This window comes from Alosa alosa, chromosome 18, assembly GCF_017589495.1.
Source record: "Alosa alosa isolate M-15738 ecotype Scorff River chromosome 18, AALO_Geno_1.1, whole genome shotgun sequence".
Classification (NCBI taxonomy): Eukaryota; Metazoa; Chordata; class Actinopteri; order Clupeiformes; family Clupeidae; genus Alosa; species Alosa alosa.
In genome coordinates this window covers 22,686,170-22,705,065 of record NC_063206.1, presented here as the reverse complement: position 1 = coordinate 22,705,065, position 18,896 = coordinate 22,686,170, and the positions used below count along the sequence as shown (strand labels likewise).

The 18,896-nt window shown below is 43.3% G+C and overlaps 1 protein-coding gene across 1 annotated transcript; it reads right to left on the bottom strand.

Moving 5' to 3' along the window:
- Positions 1 to 675: 675 nt before the first annotated feature.
- Positions 676 to 11,289, bottom strand: memo1 (mediator of cell motility 1). The gene is made up of 9 exons (XM_048270054.1): positions 10,950 to 11,289; positions 8,061 to 8,142; positions 7,406 to 7,474; positions 5,907 to 6,019; positions 5,173 to 5,284; positions 4,273 to 4,415; positions 3,883 to 3,959; positions 3,259 to 3,363; positions 676 to 3,075 (listed from the first exon to the last, which is right to left on the bottom strand). The coding sequence occupies exons 1-9, from the start codon at positions 11,008 to 11,010 to the stop codon at positions 2,944 to 2,946; spliced, it is 894 nt and encodes a 297-aa protein (XP_048126011.1). The 5' UTR covers positions 11,011 to 11,289; the 3' UTR covers positions 676 to 2,943.
- Between the last annotated feature and the right edge of the window lie 7,607 nt (positions 11,290 to 18,896).

Below are 18,896 nucleotides of genomic sequence, written 5' to 3'. Positions count from 1 at the left end.
CATGACCCTTTGGGGAAAGCCTCCTAATGAGTCATTTCTCGCGATGATGACATAACATCTGATTGTACAATCAGCTGAAATCTGACTAGAATGCAATCCGGTTCCATCATGAATCCTGTTTCAGTTTCGTGTCGGCTGGCTCAACTGACCAACACAATGCAAATCTCCTTACACTGGGGGGTAAAGAATTTTTCCAACACAAACATATAGAAATTCATATTTCATCACTGTCTGCAAAGTCTGAAACACTAAAAGCATTTCTTGACCAACAAAGAACTGCTTCTTGAACCGATTTCATTCCGAATTCTTTGGTATCTTGGCAAAATCTTGGTGCCATCTAGTGAACCAGTCTGCATTTCCACCAGTTTAGAATGGAACCAAGGATGAGTCATCAGCAGAGGGTGTCGGGTGCATACCGGAATCCTGGAATGACTTGGTTCACAGGGAAAAATAAACTATTATTTAGTGCCAAAGAGCTCCAAACCAAGTCTCTTCTACAACTCTCTTTATCTATGCCCCCCCCCTCCCCACGTTTATTTTCCCCTTTTATCCTTACACTACTGTAATTGTGGCATAAGAATGTGTGAAATGTTGTTGTATTGCAAAGTACATGTGACAATAAAACTTGAAGCTTGAATTGAACACACAAGGAAGGAAAACACCTCAGCGCAGGGACACTTTTCACTTATTTTACTCTGTTTTTTTTCTTCTTTGTAACATTGGGCATGACCCTTGTCATATCTGGCAAGCATCCTGTGATGCTTCATCAATGTAACCTGAGATTAAAATAAACATAATAATCAAGCTCCAGTTGGAGCATCAGTTGACTCCTTGACATTGATGTGTGACAACGCATTAAAAACTTAAGAACGTTACTTGCTATGAAGTAAAACAGACATAATGAAAAACAAAAACAATGAAAAACAATCACAACAAGGGGAACATCCTCCAGATGGGAGTGAGGGGGTTGTGCTGACTTTAGCGGACAGTAGACATGGATGCAGTCCTTCCTCTGAGAAAGACAAGGGTTGTGGAGTTCAAAAACAAACAGCTGGTCCAGCGCTGCAAAAGACTGAGGTTTTTTTTGGAGGTGGGGTGGGGTGGGGGGCAGGAGCAGAAGAACCAGGAGGAGAACACAGAGCATTACATCAACAAACAAAAAAAAGAATAATAATAAAGACGTTGTAACAGTGACCCAAGGCACATCTGCATGGTGTGAACTGCCCCACTGTTTCCACAGAACAGTTTGAAGCACTCAAACTCTACATGTTTTTTTTTCTTCCCTTGGTGGAGTTGTGGAGGGCACAGGCTTTGATTGACAGGTGTCACAGGACTTGATGTGGAGAGGAAGAGGGTGTCTCTTGTTGCGTTGTGCTCATCGGGGGGAGGTTATGGAAATAGTACAATACATGGGGGTTAGACAACTAGCCTACAGTAGAGCGGAACTATTACAGTGCGTCAGGATCCTACGTTTATTCAGGGTTTATTACACCCCTGCCCCCCGCCCCCCTCCTTCTTATCTTCTTTTTTTCAGGGGCACGCCAGTCTCTCAGCTGTAAAAACCCACTGCTACCAGGGGCTCTTGGAGCTGTTCTATGTGCCCAGAAGACTACCAACACAGGGCACCCTCTAAAGGCCTTTTGCACAGAGTTCGTATTTTCGTGCAAAATTGTCAGATTGAAAAATATATATAATCTCACGTTGTCTCAATCACATTTGCACACTGACTCTGAAATTTTAGTCTGACAAAAATGTTTTTTGTTTTTGTGCATTTACGTTTTTTGCATCTGTATACTGTCAGAGAATTAAGTTTTTGACTGCAGCGTTCTGAATTTGATGGACCGAAAAAAATGGATTCATACAAAATTACGGATTTCAGTGTGCAAAGGCCTTAAGTCGGGGCACCTCTCAAATCCACTACCACACTGCCTACTTGTATACATACAAAATAGGGTAATAATGACAAATACTACAAATTAAAAGAGGAAAAGACGCTTACCCTAAATAAACAAAAATATATGAATGCAAAGGAAAGGGAGACATTTTAATAGACTACTGTGAAAGCATAAAAAACATTTTTTGGTTTATATATATATCTATATATAGTATATATATTTTCATACGGCTGCGGGTTAGTGAACTTGGTAGTGTGTAGCCCTTTGTTAGCAACAATAAACAACAGGCCTACATTGAAAACATATGGCAGTAGCTACTTATGCTGCTACTCTCAAGGGCTTACAAGGATATAGCTAGTAGCACTCTGCTTTTTCTTTCTCATCAAGTATGACTTGGTGAAATTTGTTATCACTTCCATATGTTTCATAAGTATTTTTTATTATTTTTATCACAAGGTTACATATGCACATATCTACAAAGAGTGCACATATTTTAAGTCTTTGTGATTCTTTTTTTTTACTTCTAATATCATATCAGTATTTGACTGGATAATAATGACTTGACAGATAACTTAAGTCCCCTTTAGACCCCAAAATCTGTTCCTACTACCATTCAGCAAACCCCAACCGAGGAACAAACACTAAACGCCATCCAAGACCATTCCAGACTGCAACTTGGAGTTGGAATTTCAACTCGGTGCTCTCGGTAATGAGAGAGAGAAAGAGAGAGAGAGAGAGAAAGAGAGAGAAAGAGAGAGAGAAAGAGAAAGAGAGAGAAAGAGAAAAAGAAAGAGAGAGAGAGAAAGAAGGAGTTAGTTTGTAATGCATTATACATCAGCTCTGCAAGTAAAAGGATCCCAAACTGCATCAGACTTTGCAGGTCATTCTACTAAAAAGGGGGAAAGGGGGGTGTGTGTGTGGGGGGTGAAGGGAGCTAAGCTATCCATCCCTGACTGGGGAAATAGGTTTGGAGAGGGGCATTAGGGAGGAAAACAAGGAGGATGGGGGGGGGTTCTGGGAGCTCCAATGGCGCCTGAGAAGTTTGACCTCAATGAACGGTGAGGGTCCCAGCAGCGTAGCTCACAGAGCTGTCCTGCCAGTTCCTGCATTGGCTCGACTGGGCATAGTTCAGGAAAGAGAAGTTCATGTCCATACCAGTCTTCTTCAGTTCAGCCACAGCCTGCAAGCAAACAAACACACACACACACACAAAATCAGTAACATTACATGGCAAATGAACCGTGACGCCAATCAGTTCCAAATTAAATGAATATGGGCTTTTTATTCCCTTTCTGTAATTCAGTTAAGCCTGTAAACATAATGAGTCAGCTGATATGAGGCCATCCCTTGGAAAAACACTCACATTTAGAAGCACTCCAATAGGATGGCGACCACAAATAGTATTGTGGTACTTCTTCAAGTAGTTGCTAAAAGACATAGGATCCAACTGCTCTATGATTCCCATTCCCTGTGGAAAAAATTTATAATTTCTAACACAACAGTATAGTATTCAATTATATGCATGCAATTCATGATTTCTCTTATAGCCATGCAAACATGATTAAAAAATATGGCTGGACACAGGACTAATTTAAAAGATTTCAAAGTAGGTGATGCACAATTTCCTCAGACAGCTTTTTAAAGGAAGAAGTGTGTGTGTGTGTGTGTGTGTGTGTGTGTGTGTGTGTGTGTGTGTATGTGTGTATGTGTGTGTGTGTGTGTGTGTGTGTCTAACAAAATCTAATAATGAGGGAAATTTTGGTTGAGCATATCTGGCACTGGATAAACCTCTGAGGCAGCAATTAAAATTCCAGCGATGACACATCACTGTTCGCATGGCAACATCCTGCCAAGGGAACACTGTCCACAGGAGGTATCCTGCCAGTGTTACATCAGAGCTCAGTTTGATTGCTTTTCGTAGCTCACCTATGTAGCACACCACAGCTTTGTTGAATGTCAGCGAAATGCTGAAAAGGTAAGTATTTACCATTTTGTCAATATGTTCAATGGATCTGTAAATCTCTCCTTGGCTTTCGTCATAGTATGTGTACCGGAACCGCTGACCTTTAAAAGGACACAGAAGAGCCACACAAGCACAGACATAAACTTACAGGTAAACCTCTAAAAGGTACGCTTAAAAGGTACGCATAGTGGTCTGCCACTAAGACACGAAATCTACATGACCTTTCATACCAATTTCAGCAATAGATTACAGATAAAGTTAAAACATGTTTATAACATGGATACAATACTCCTTGGTTGCATCCTATTCTGGTATAGAGTCTGGCCTGGTAAAGTACGGACCCATACCAGTCAAGAGCTTGAGTAAAACCCAATCCCAGTGTGAGGAGAGGGTGGGGGTGGGGGGAGTGCCTACCCCAGTGGCAGAAGTCTGACGAGATGATGAAGAGGTTGCTGGGGTCAGCCAAGTACTTGCTGAGCAGCTTCCCATACTCCTGCTCTTTGGACTCGCTCAAGGCCCCCACCAGCACAGGGACGATGCTGAACTCCTCTTTATGGCTGCAGCCGCAAAAAAAAAAACAACCTCACCCTGATGTGCTGAGCCAACACTTCGGAGTTACAGACTATATGTGTGAGTGCAGGATGGAGATGGGAGGACGGTGGGGGTGGTGAGTGGGCGGGCGCGCGGGCGGTTGACAGCTCCTGCATTAATAGCAGGATCCATTTATCACTGGACATCCATTTCTGAGAACTAATTAAGACTTCCTCTAGAAAGTGTAAACAGATCCGACTGCAGGCCTAAAGGCAGGAGCGGGAGGTGATGAATTAGAGAGAGCGAGTGCTGGGGCTCAATAATGCCCGTCTCCCGCTTTGCATGCTGATGAGGGCAGGACTGCAGTCTGCTGAGTGGGCTCACATAGAAGCTGCACAGACCAATGAGGAAATCTCACTGTCCCACACGGTCTTTGCATAATAATGTATTTCTGATAAACATGCATAATATTACTGCTGCTGCTAACCTTAATTCCTTATATCTTGTAAAAACATGCATCAATTTAGAAGATGGATTGTACTTCACCCAGTATGAAATTTATGGCACCGATGAAACCGTTTTAAGACTTAAAATTTCGTCACACAGAATAATAATCATCACAGGACATCATAACAACATTAAGCACATGGAGGTGCACTTACAGCATTAACTTGCACTTTACAGTACTAAATGAACTCAGAAATTCGTTTTGGAGGACTGAACTGGCTGGGAAGTAGCACTGAGACACTGCGCCTCAGGCGATGAGAGCCCCTGCAGCCCTACCTCTCCATGGCTTTAGCAGTGTAAGGCAGGTGCATCTCGATGCTGTGCTCGTCCTCGTCCGTCTGGAGGCTCATCCGCTCAAACATCCCCGTTTTCCAGAGGTCAGCATAAACTGTGCAAATACAAGCCGCCAAGGAGGTGAAATACAACAGCCCACGGCACCGCAACTACTCTAGTTATGCAAATACACTAAACTGTGAGCGTGGGTCTCTCTCAGTGGAATTTCTTGGCAGTGCCTGAAAGGAGACAAACTCATGCCGGAGCGCCGGCTTCCTGGAGGGTTGTTTTTGAGGCTAGTGCACAAAACTGTGGTTTGATGACGACAGCGATTAAGACAACAACATCTGACAAAACAAACACAGAGGCACATTTTTCCATCCAAGTCTGCAGATGTGAGCGTGCGATACCAAGCCCAACGGCTGACCACAGGGTCAGTATTTTATAAACAACAGACATTTTAGCAGTTTCCCTGTAAACAAAAGTTACTCAGATAGCACTTTTCAGAATAAGTCAATACTATAGATATAACAATTACTTCAGATGATAGGACTTTTGACAAAACTTTAACAAGAGTCTTGTATTTAAGTATGTGCTGTTCAGATTCCAGTATGTTAATGCATTGTTTATAAATTATGTTTTTTTTTGCAAACTCAATATAGATTTCTGAACATTTTTCAAGAAGAACTTCTACACCAGGTCAAATAGGATCTAGGTAGATGGGTGTGATGAGTTACCCTTCTGGTCAATCTTGAGGTCGTACAGCGGAGTTCTGTAGACTTCAGCAGGCGAGAGTGCGCAGCGGGACAGCGGTACGTGGTGCGAGGGTCCCAGGATGAACACCCTCCGGCTGCAGTCACAGGGCGTCATGGCAGCAGAGAGAGGGTTCCATTAAAGCAGAGTCAACATTGATGTCAACTGTGTTGATCAATGTAAACTACAGCCTCTTAAGCCAGAAAGAGTGGTCGAAATGTCTCGCCATCTTTTAGTGGTATTTGTGGCTGAATATGAATAAGAAGATTAACAGCAGCCCTGTAAGGAATACAGGCCAGGTAGCTGAACACCACTTTTGGGGGAAACATTATTTTTTTTGTTGCTGTTCCAGTGTTCCAAGGCCTCTTCTCTAAATGGTAACCGGCTAGAACATTTTAGAAGAACGGTGAATAACGTTCCTTTAAAAATGACATTGCCTTTACAAATTGATTTATGGCCGGTGGCACAATACTATAGGCTTTCTTTTGCCCAACAGCCTTAAAGCTTTAAAAGCAAAGCATATTAGATATAACTGATGTACTGATATAACAAGGATAACTGTTAAAAACACTGTGCCTGAATTCAGGTGTATGGGGCGAGATTTGAAAGTAGGCAATTAGCCTATATAATATCAGATCTTAAATGTCTGCCCTGTAATAGCCTAATCTATGTGTGGTGCAACAAACTGCATGACAGGCCTATAGATATTTCCCTAGTGTCTGTAGTAGCCCATGTTATTTCACACGTTTCAGTAATTTAGGCTACATACTTGGAAAAGGCAGTTAGATAGTGTTGGATATGAAAATCCTTTATCAAGTAGTAGGTGGGGAGACACAGATTCATACAATCTGACTAAATACATCCTATAAGGGGTCTGTGGAACACTGTGTAGGCAGGTGACTTGGACTTTTGAAAAATAAGCATTTTCACTCCGGAACAAGTGAAATTAGTTTTGTTCCCGTTTTCGGCTACGTTCATCCAAGAATTGTGTTATTTTCCAGTTTTCATTTTCGTTCTTCGACCCATTTCTAATCCCTGGTGTTAAGGCTGGAAATGTTTTAGGTTAGAACTGGGATCTGGTAAGGGAGTCTCGCTCTTTACAGTTTATGTCCACTTTAGGTCACAGCTCTTTATCACCCATACAGAGATGGTTCCAACATTACTTTCCAAGAAAGTATGGAGGCTCGCAGTTGAAAGTTGTGTTGTGGAGCCCAACAGTATACAGCATTTTTTTTGCATTCACAGCAGACAGGTCGACATTGACAGTGTTTAGGTCCACTTAATGTTAAAGCTCCTTATCACTCTCACAGAGCTGGTTCCGCCGTCACTTTCCCAGAAAGTATGGAGGCTCGCAGTTGAAATATACAGCTTTTTTTTTTGCGCTCACAGCAGACAGGCTGACATTGATAGTGTTTATCTTTACTAACTACTCAAGTCAGGCCTGTTTAAGAGATCGCTTAAGGATGGAGAGAAAAGCACTCACGTGACAGAGGGGTCAACCTGTTTGTAAGCGTGTGCAGCACAAGCGCCGCAGTAGGTATATCCAGCATGTCTGCAAAACAGGAAATATATGTCACAAAATACACTACCGGTCAAAAGCTTGGGGTCACTTAGAAATGTCCATTCCACTCCATTATAGACAGAATACCAGCCGAGATCAGTTGCATTGTTTTTTTTAATCAGGGCAACAGTTTTCAGATTACATTATGTGCTTACATAATTGCAAAATAGTTCTCGACTGCTGATCTTTAATGCAGTATCTACATTGCCCATTATTAACAACCATTCTTCCAATGTTTCAAAGGCACATTCTGTTTACTAATCTGATCTCATTTTAAAAGGCTAACTGAGAAAACATGGGAGAACCCTTTTGCAATTATGTAAACTGCTGCCCTGATTAAAAAAACAATTTAACTGATCTCAGCTGGTATTCTGTCTATAATGGAGTGGAATGGAAATTTCTAAGTGACCTCAAACTTTAACCGGCAGTGTATCAGTCTGCGCTTTTGAATCAAAAGCATGTGGTGACTGCAGAGGCAAATTAAGATCAATAGCCTTAGGTGTTTTGCACCAACGGAGAAAAAAAAAACTTGCTGGATGACATTTTCTGCAACAGAAGAAATTTTCACAATGCTTACGGTGCAATGATGGCTCTCGCAGGCTTATCTGTGCCTTGTGCTTGAGATAACCAGCCCTCTAATTGTGCGTTCAGCTGGGATCCTTCAGAGAAAAATAGAGGAAGAACAGGGGGTGATTAGAATTGATCAATCTATGACTCATCGAGCTGCCTCTAATTTGTCATTCTAATTGTGACAGCAGCACTGACAAACAAATTAATGGAAACATGCATCTTATGTGGCACTGTCAGATGACCTCAGAGTGTACTGCTAGACTGACTTTACATAGGGTGACCAACCAAATCTAAGCTATGTTATTAGATTGTCCAGGAATTTGCTTGAAACAAAACCTTTGACCAAGCTCAGCAACATTCTTTGGTACAAAGAGAAACCAAACAGGTTCATCCCAAACAGTCGGTCTTCCACCATCAATTGAGACAGTCTATGCAACCTAATCCCATTCTTGGACCTGCTGACCTTTGAGAGGCATCGCAAGCCATTTGGCATGAGGAGAGAGACTGCTATGTGGTCGAGGCAGCATGACCTCTGACCATTTTATCACTGACGTCATTGAGGCTGACTGCCGTAGTATCTATATTAATGCCCAAGCATGCAGAATAGGAGACATAATACAATCAATGAAAGTTTAACTGAACGGGAGTTCAGCCGTTTCGCCATTAGTATATTGTAAATGTGTTTTTTTTTTCCATACAATATTTATAGTGTTTCTTATTGTTCCAGTCGGATGTGGTTTGACTTTCACAGCTACTGTGGAAGTGGTACAGTACGTGTGCAAGGCCACGGGAGTCAGAGAGATTGAGCCAGCAGATTTAATGAGGTTACCATACAGTATATCCATGCATACCATGGTCTAACACTGCAGTCGAATGGGCCCCCAGAGTATTATACTTATACCACTGAAGTCTAGGAAAATTAAGGGTTAGCAGAACACTCAAAAGGCAGGCCATTTCTGAAATGGTGTTCATGTCAGTGGTGATGGAAAGTGTCAGACAACACACTTGTGTTATTGACATCTTCTTTACTCTGCTAGTGAAAAGCAGAATTTAATTTGCTGCAAAGTTTGACATGATCAGTGTTATGTTGTTACTGATAAGTTCAAAGAACAGTATCCAATTTGTGTAAGCCTATTTACTCATCCACATTCCCAGTTTAAATGGCATTGGAACGCAAATTTGTTTGTGCAATATGACACCTTAGGGGCCTTGTCCATTCTTTTGTTTCCCATGCGATCTGCCAAAACAGTGCATTTATTATGGAGGAGTCAAATGATCTCAAAGGCACTATTGGAAGGGTTAAAGGGCAGAAATAACATGTTACATATTAGTTCAACGTCTGGCCATCGATATTGGATGGATATATCGTAGGAATCGGGTTTCTTGGACGGACAAAGACATATCTAGGGCAAAGCTAACTATTCCTATGGTCGTTTACATATAGCTAACGTTAGCTTGCTACCAAACAGGCCGACACAATAACGTTCGATGATTTCATCGCAATTAAACAGATCTACCAACGTTAAAAGACGTGGGGCGTGTCTTGTGTTAGTAGACTATGTATAGCAAAACCTGTCATCATTCCAAAAATATGCTTGTCATTTGCAGTTCACTTCGGCAAGCTGACATAAACCAGAGCCTAGACATTCTCTGCATAAACCATATAGTAGCTAGTAGGCTATACATCCATTGTGATAAGACTACGTTGGGATTGTCACCCCCTCCAACAAAGGCACTCGAACAGTGTGAATGTGCCGAGTAAGCCAGATCACTATGTGAGCCAGCTAAATAGTGCAGCTATTGGTATTTTCCCCTTTTCTATTCTTCATTTCAAACACCGAAATACAACGGAGAGCGCACAAGGCTAGGTTAGCGTTAGCCAACCGGAAAGAAAAATCTTGGCTAGCTTTGCTAAAAATAAATGTTGGCCAGCGCTATATGTTGTTTGTTTTTCCGTGAGAAGGACACATTTTGACAAGTTCAGCTTGCCTTGTGTAGCCTCAAACTACTGTTGCCCGAATTGTGCATATTATTTACCCTTTACTCTTCCTGTCCAAGAGTAGTTTTACATAAGTCCAACATCCACCCATTCCTTTGAAATCATCTTTCTAAGAGCGCCATGCTTCTTTATACACTTAAAGATCACATTTTACTACTTTTGTGAGTTGCAAACTGGACATGCGAACTTTGATGGTTTCAGTTCATCCATCTTGGACTTGCTATTCCATAATAAACATCCAATACAACAAACAAGGATGGGTAAAGGTAACATAAAAACATTATAGTTGTCGACTTGTTCAGACATAGCACCAAGTCTGGACATGCAAGCTAGCGAGTTATCGCTAGCATAGTATGCTTGAGTAAACATTTAACGTTGCAGCATAATAACAGCCAATGGCAGATTATATCCATCCCATCACAGGCTTGAACGTTATAGCAGTGGCACCTAGCACAATTAAAGTGGTGACAAAGGATTGATAGTGAATTAATGTTAGTTTAAAAGTAGCGCTAACTGTTAGCTAGTACCGACTGATAGCTAAGTATCCAGTAATCTTTAGGACTAACGTTACCGGTTCAATTGGTTGTAGAGGTTGCTACAGTTAGCTTCCACTCAAAAAAGTAAAAAAAAAAAAAAAAAAAGGGACATGAACGAGACTGCTTGAATGACTGCTCGAATTACTAGAAATAATGAGTAACGTTGCAATGAAAAGTGATAGCGAGTCCTAGCTGGGGACAATTGCAGGGATTTGATAGCACGGCCTTCTCCTTTAAAGAAACCTCTTGAGGCATTTAAACATGCACAGCTGATCACCACCACCACCCGTTGTTGCTTCCCCGGACCTCGGGCGAAAAAACATTTGTACACCCCTTGTCTCCGGTTCTAGCCTAACATTACCTGAGGCCGTGTACCAGCTGCCGGCATGACTTGCTTCTCTGCACACCATTCGGTTCGACATCTTAGCACTCGAGCCTCCTATCTTGGTCAGCTACAACCGTTATCAGAGGAAAAAGTGTGGAAAAATAAGGACAGCTAGTGAACGGCAAAAGGAGCTGTCGACTGATGATGGTTAAAGTGGATTGTATCAGTATATGATAAAATGTTTAACACAACACTTCTGTAAAAGGCCCAGTCAAATCTTCAAAATGTAGCTAGCCGCACGGTTGACAAAGTCAGTTTTGGAAGAACAAAAGCTTGAACCAGTTCATCGGAGTGGTGCCAAATGTATACCCTTAGTACAGTTTGGCATAACTCGGCTACCGTGCTGTAGGATTTGGAGACGACCGATTGGCTGCTGTTTTTTCATAGCTGACTCTGATTGGTCATTTTGTTTAGACAGGTAAGAGGCGTGTACAAATCGTTCAAGAAATTACGTAAGACTAAGGGGATTGGTCACTTGACAGCGTTAAAGACAACCGATTTGCTGAAAAATAATTCCGGGCGTGGTTTATATTGATCGCTTGAAGCTGCTTGATCTACGAATGAAAAGGCTGGATTGTCAACCTTGTCACTATGGCCTGAAAGGAAGGGCAGACACTATGGTTGACAGACATCAAATATTTTGGTGGGCATAGATATTGCAAAGGATTTATAAAAAGTCTGTCTTGAATTAGGCCTATTTAACAAAGTCTAAAAGTAACTATGGTTTTATTAAAAACGATAGCCTAATGCCAATATTTTCACAAGTTAGGGAATAGCCAAAGCAAAAACACATTTCAGAAGCAGGTGACTGATTATGAAAATATCAGCTAGCCTATTTGAAATATCCAGACTGTTCTCTTAGAAAATAGATATTTTGTGTGAAGAGTTTTCATCAGATCTGCTCTCATGAAATTCCTATTTATTGCAACTCGTTGAAGAGCTGCATGATTTCTCATGTGTATGACAATTATAACCTGCATGTCCTTACCACAGTTTGTGTTTTGTTCAGGCTAATATTCTAAAATATCAGGTTTGATTAAAATGATGCATACTGTAATTTTAATCAAACCTGATAGGTGATATAGCCTAGGTAAGGTATACCTCTTCTGTTGATAAATTAATTTACTATCAACAGAAGTTCTGTTCATTTACAGTCCATTTTGTTCAAATACAACACTTCAAATGCTAACCATTCACATAGACCTTATAGAAAATAGATGGATAATGAAAGTGCTGTACCACTAGAAGGCAGCACAACACAAACAATTAGCCAGAGAATAAGGTCACTGCATCTCAAGGGATTGAAGTGTTTTAACTGGTAGGCTACAACTAAACCCTGACTTAAGAAATGTTAGGAATGATATCATGACATACAGCAAACGTGGCATGGAAAGTGTAATAGGGCAGCCAAGGTCGCTGGTGAAAAAACTGCTGTACAGAACGTGTATTGCATCCTGTTGATAGTTATTTGCCTCGTGCTTCTGGGACATGATGTCGCCCACATCAAACATTAGACCCTGTTTCTGCCTTACTAGATTATACAAGTGTCTTGACAAGATTCCTGTCTTATCCTTATTTTGTTGAAACAGCTGAAATTCAGTTTCACATTGTGCACTTACTGGAAGAAAAACCCACATCACTGACTTTAATCATATGTTCTACCTTTGTAATTAGGTGAAATTGCATGTCATAGTGATTCCATCAAACATTTGATGGAAAAGGCTTCATAGCAGGCTTATCCTTCATGTATAATATGCCTGTGTTTGGATTAATAAATGTCATGACATGAACACACAGGTGAGAGAAGAGATGGATAATGTATATCCAGGGCGTGACTGAATGATCATATATTATATTATATGGGAGACATGTCTTCAGCAGTACAGCCTGTGGGCTGTGTTAATGTATGAACATGTCATCACAGGGCAGGTCATAGCATTTTTGTTGAGCCTGGCAGAGCATCTGACCGACCCCATGTCCCATCATTCATGCCTGAGACATTTTCAAAGGGGCTACCTGCCACCTACAGGAGGAGTAAAGTTGTAAATCACTGCTTTTCTCTCCCGTTCACCCGAGGAGGCCTGCCCCTGTTGGTTTTAAACTATGCTGTACAACCTTTCTGCTGATGTGTGTGTGTGATAGCTTATGATTTGTTTAGTTGAAGCCTCTGAATGAAATATTACCTTGAGGTCTGAAGGAAAGACAGGAGCACTATATTTTAATTTCAGGGATTGTCTCTGACCCCTCCCATGCTATTATTTCCAGTAATTGTATTGACCACAAATTGACTGTGACTGTCAGTGTCCAGTGCTTCAAATAGCCATATTCAATGTTTCAAAAAATCTGAGGCATTGATGTTTTCACTCTCTAGACGTCTGTTGATCAGTGATGGGCTTTGACAGTCTGAGAGCGAGCCATGTTTGTGTGTGTGTTAGGGGTGTAAAAGCCGACCTTGTGCTCGCAGTGTGAAAACAGGCTCTGCAGGCTACCCCATGGGCTGCCTTTTATTTCTGCTCACGAGCCAAAGTCCAAAACCAGGTGGAGAGGAATGAAAATACACACCGCACCCACATGCACACTCATACTCAAACATGTGTGCAACACACACACACACACACACACACACACACACACACACACAAAATGTAATCATACACACATATATACTCACATTAACACGCACACACACACACACACACACACAAACACACACACACACACACACACTCAAAAATGTAAGCATACACACATATATACTCACATTAACATGCACACACACACACACACACACACACACACACACATATATACACGCCCACCCCCAGGGTAAACAGGGGTCTTGGATTTTAGTATTTTTATTTCTCTGAGGGCGGTATGTGCCATAACTGAAGAGGCCCTTTCAAGCCCCAGTAGCGTGGTGTGCAGCATGTCAAGCGTCTGTTTTCACTGCCACCGTAGGCCTCCACACTTTACACAGGGAAATGTCAGTCTCCTGAAGGGCCTCAGACTTTGTCTGTGCCCCCCCCACACATACACACATACCACAAACACACACACACACACACACACACACCATACAATTAATTTCAAGTGTAGGTCTGACAGAAGGTTCCTTTTCACATGATGGGTTAACTTTTCACATTCTTTCCAGTTTTGTTTCTAAAACAGCTCCATGCCTCTGCATACATGTCAAAGGAGCTGCATCGACACATGTCTGTGTCAGTGTTGTGCAGGGAGAATGTTTTGTTTCTTTCCTTTCAAAGCACATCTGATCAGCCATTTCAACTTAATGACCAGCTGCATCTCTCTCTCCAGAGCACGCAATAGTCACATCATAAGCTTGTGATTTCAAGGGTAGGGTAATTGTGGTTAACACTGAAGAAATAAGAGGGGGCCTGTATAGTTGTTATGCTTGGTATCAGGAAACAACCATCATCCTTTTCAGGAGAAAACTTCAATCGTGTTTGGTATAAAAATGAACACTGCTGAATGCTTCCAATAATGCAATGTTTAGCAAAATAATTAGTGTCATAGTGCCATATTTACATTATGTAGTCATGAACTGACCTTGACCCTAGTGGTTTTAAACACTGTCACTTGAAATAAAAATAAATGTCTAAACGTGCAATATTACAGACTGCAGTCCGAGCTTGACAAAGGAAGACCTTAAGTTCATAGTGCTCACACAGAAGGTAGCCTTGAGGCCTAAATGTTTATGATCTTGACTGTGGCCTCTTCCATGGGCTCTGAGCCATAATATAACCTAATTAGCTATGGGAGTATTATCTTTCCCTCTCTTGGGAGGCACAAAGTCAAAATTGCATTCTATATCAGATAGCCATGTCTGAGTTGTTTATTTTTACTGCACATGACTTGCCCGTAGCCTGCCGTCCCAAATAACATGGTCTAGTGTGTCGGAGTGTGAGATCATTTTGAATTCCTTCATAGGTTGGCATGGTATGATACAAGCAGTAATGTAAAGTAAATCTGGGTGTAATAAAAGGCTGCTTTAGAGAGAGGTGGGAAACTGGACTCATGGTGAGGTGAAAAATAAAACAAACCCCAAAAAGTGATAGAAAGTAGAAAAAGAAACAAAAATGGTCTATGTACCTTAATTGCATTCGTTAAAAATAGCCCGAGCTTGGACCTCATATTTCAAATATATGTGGCATGTAGGGAAATAGCGGGCAGGAAATAATAGGAAATTCCGTGCATTTCCATGAGGAGTTAATTTGACAATATAATCTCCTTGTGTGAAGGACGGACACTGTAGTCATTTAGTCTTGCCCTTGCACACCGTGTCTGTATCTGGGTCTTAAACAGAGAGTGGCCTCTCAGAAATCCTTTGCTTCCACATTGTGCACATATAGGGAGCATAACTTTCTCGAGAAAAATTAGCACACAGTTGAGTTACTGTGTGGCCCTACAATAACAACTGCATACAGACTTACAGACTTATATACACCCCAGTATTTTCCCCTCTCAGAAACACAGTTGAGCTTTGGACCATTTTTGGTTTGTTATATGTTTATATGCGTTCCTGTTATTTTTGTTTACATGACACTCCTTAAAACGCTTGTTAGTCAGTCTGACACAACAGATTTTGTGGGTGTGCTGGTCCAAAAAGGGGGAACCACAGAAACAAGCTGATTAACTGTGGCTGTGGTAATATCCACCTTTGCAGCGACTTCCCAGAGGTGCCTCCTGGAGAGAGATGGTTGGTTTTGTGGTGTGAGATAATATCAGGCCTCCCACCATCTACTGTCTAATTAACAGAAACAGAGATGGTTTTACGGCATCTAGGAGGGAAACTGTACAGGGAAAGGGAGGGGAACTTTCCTTCAAAGGTGCTTAACTTATATGGATGCAAACCGAAGTCTATGGTCTCTTTTCTGCAGCATAAGAGAAGGAATATCATTAAATGATACCTTGGTGATACTTATTTTGGCTTATAAAAATGACTGAATTCATGCTTCATCTTTATCCCTCAGTGGTGATGCTGTCATAGTGAGAAAACTCTGTACAAAAAGAGAATCACACTACATATACAGAAAATTAAATTCCACATTAGTCAGTGATGTGTTTCCTTAAACAACTTTGTTTTGTTTATTTTGTTCATCTACTTGGCCCAAGCATGAAATCTTACTGTCAGGCCACAACTTGACCTGAAGAATTGTCTGCCCTCGGGCATGTGACCAATCGTAAACACTCACAAAAACACACACTAGGCTCTCTCTGGGGTTACCTGACAGAGAATATTGAGGTGGACAGCTGGTCTTTATTAGTTCATATCAGAAGCACATAAGTGGTTTCTGAAAAACATATGATGCCCATTCTGCCTCAGATGCCTGAGGCATCATGTGATAATTAAAAAAGAGAGTTACATATAAGAGATGTTAAGTTACAGCTTGTGGTATTTTTTTTTTTTTTTTTTATTGTGAGCATGCAGAACTATTTAAACTTCATGGCGTATGACCAGCATTACCACTGGTAGTTAAAAACATGGAATAAATGCCCTATTATATGCTTCTTAGAACATATGTTCACATACAAAAGGCATACCTTAAGGATATGCTTCACTAAATACACAGTGTCAGACACCAAACAGGACAAGGACCACAAAAGCGTCACGTTCAAAAGTTTAAGGGTTGGGGATTATGGGGGTTTCAGGGGTTCCGGGAGTTCCAAGAGTCTGCGTGTGTGTGTTACCCCAGTAGCCGAACAGCGATGGCAGGAGCTGGATGATCCAGGAAGTCCTGGGACACACACACACACACACACACACACACACACACACACACACACAATTGAAACGAAGCAGCAGTACAGTCAAGGACTAGGCGGTATTCGTAGAAGAGGGACAGAAGGCAGGTCAAGATTACCGGGGCTGGAGAACACAGAAGTAGTCGAGCGGGTCCGGGATCACAGGCAAAGAGTCAGAGGCGTTTTCCAAAACAGGCAGGTAACTGGTGCTGGTTGCAGACGATCTGACAAGTGTAGACTGAAAAGCAAGGCTTTATATACAGGGCATGATGAGTGGTGAATGCAGTGCAGCTGGTAGGTAACGAGGGTGAGGCAGAGCAGAGCAGAGCAGGAACAGGTGGAGGTCATCAGACTTCAATCAGCGTGTGTTACCAGGCAGAGAGAGCGCTCATGACAGAACCCCCCCCCCCCTAAGGGACGGCCCCAGAAGTCCCCAAGAGTGACACCACGCCGAGGGGAGGAGGGGAGCCGGTGGAGGCTAGAATTCCTCCGGCGGTCAGTGAACATCCTCATCCTCGGAGGGAGCTGGAGGGTCGTGGACAGAAGACGGGACAGGTACCGAGACAGGGTCAGGCACAGGACAGGAAGCCGGGCGGGCAGGCCGGTTAGGGATCCCTCTGGGGCGGCCCCTACGGATTGCAGGTTGATCAGGATGCAGACGGTGGAAGTCGGCGACGAGTGTCCGGTCCACAATCCGACTGGCTGGCACCCAGGTCCTCTCCTCAGGTCCATAGCCCTCCCAGTCGACGAGATACTGGAGGCCCCTACCTCGCCGTCTGGACCGAAGCAGGCATCGAATGGTGTACACCAGCCCACCGTCAACGAGGCGAGGAGGAAGCACCACAGGGACCAGCGGGCTTTCATGCGTCGGCTTGACTTTCGAAACATGGAAAGTAGGGTGCACCCTCATGGATGTTGGCAACTGGAGCCGGACTGCGGTTGGGCTAGTGGCATAGCTGACAGCTGACTTGAGTAGCGTGGCACGAGCTTGTGACTAGGTACGACGGCAACAGCGGGCATAGGCGAGGGCAGACGGGTAGCCATACACACACTGGAAAGGTGACATACCAGTGGCAGAGCAGGTGAGGGAGTTGTGAGCATACTCTATCCACATCAGTTGTTGCGCCAAAGCCTGGGGTTTGCGAAAACCATGCACCGCAGCGCCTTCTCCAACTCCTGGTTTGCCCACTCGGACTGACCATTGGACTCGGGGGGGAACCCAGAGGTGAGACTCACTGTGGCTCCTAGAAGACGGCAGAACTCCTTCCAGAATGTAGAGGTGAATTGCGGGCCTCGGTCAGAGACAACATCCCTGGGCAGCCCGTGTAGACGGAAGACATGATCAAGAACAGCCTGGGCAGTCTCTCTGGCAGATGGCAGTTTAGGGAGGGGAATGAAGTGTGCCATCTTGCTGAACTGGTCAACCACAGTGAGAATGACAGTCATCCCACCTGATGGTGGGAGGCCAGTTACAAAGTCCAAGGAGACGTGGGACCAGGGTCGTGTGGGCACAGGCAAGGGCTGGAGTAAACCAGCGGGGGGCCGAGTGGAGGACTTGTTCTGATTGCAGGTGGGGCAGGCACGGACGAATTCTCGGACATCCCTTCTCAAAGAAGACCACCAGAAGCTGGGCAAGGGAGATGGCAGGTCTTGGTGAGCCCGGGTGGCAGGCAAGGCGGGGAGTTGTGTCCCCACTGTATGACCGGGGACCTCAAATTCTCTGGGAACGAAGAGGCGACCCGTCTGGGCATGCACTGGGACTGGGATGGTCACAGAGGGCCTCTTGAATTTCCTCCTCGATATCCCAGGTCAGGGCAGCTACGACGCAGGGATCGGGCAGAATTGATGCAGGTTCCTGGGAAGGGGAGTCATCCTTCTGAAACTGACGGGAGAGCATCCGGCTTGGTGTTCCGAGAACCTGGGCGGTATGACAGGGTGAAGTTGAATCTGGTGAAAAACAAGGCCCAGCGGGACTGTCTGGGGTTAAGACGTTTGGCAATGCGGATGTATGAGGTTTTTGTGATCGGTCCAGACCAGGAACGGAACTGTGGACCCCTCCAGCCAGTGACGCCACTCCTCCAGGGCAAGCTTGACAGCCAACAGCTCACAGTTTCCAACATCATAATTGCGCTCTGCAGGTGAAAGCCGGCGAGAGAAAAA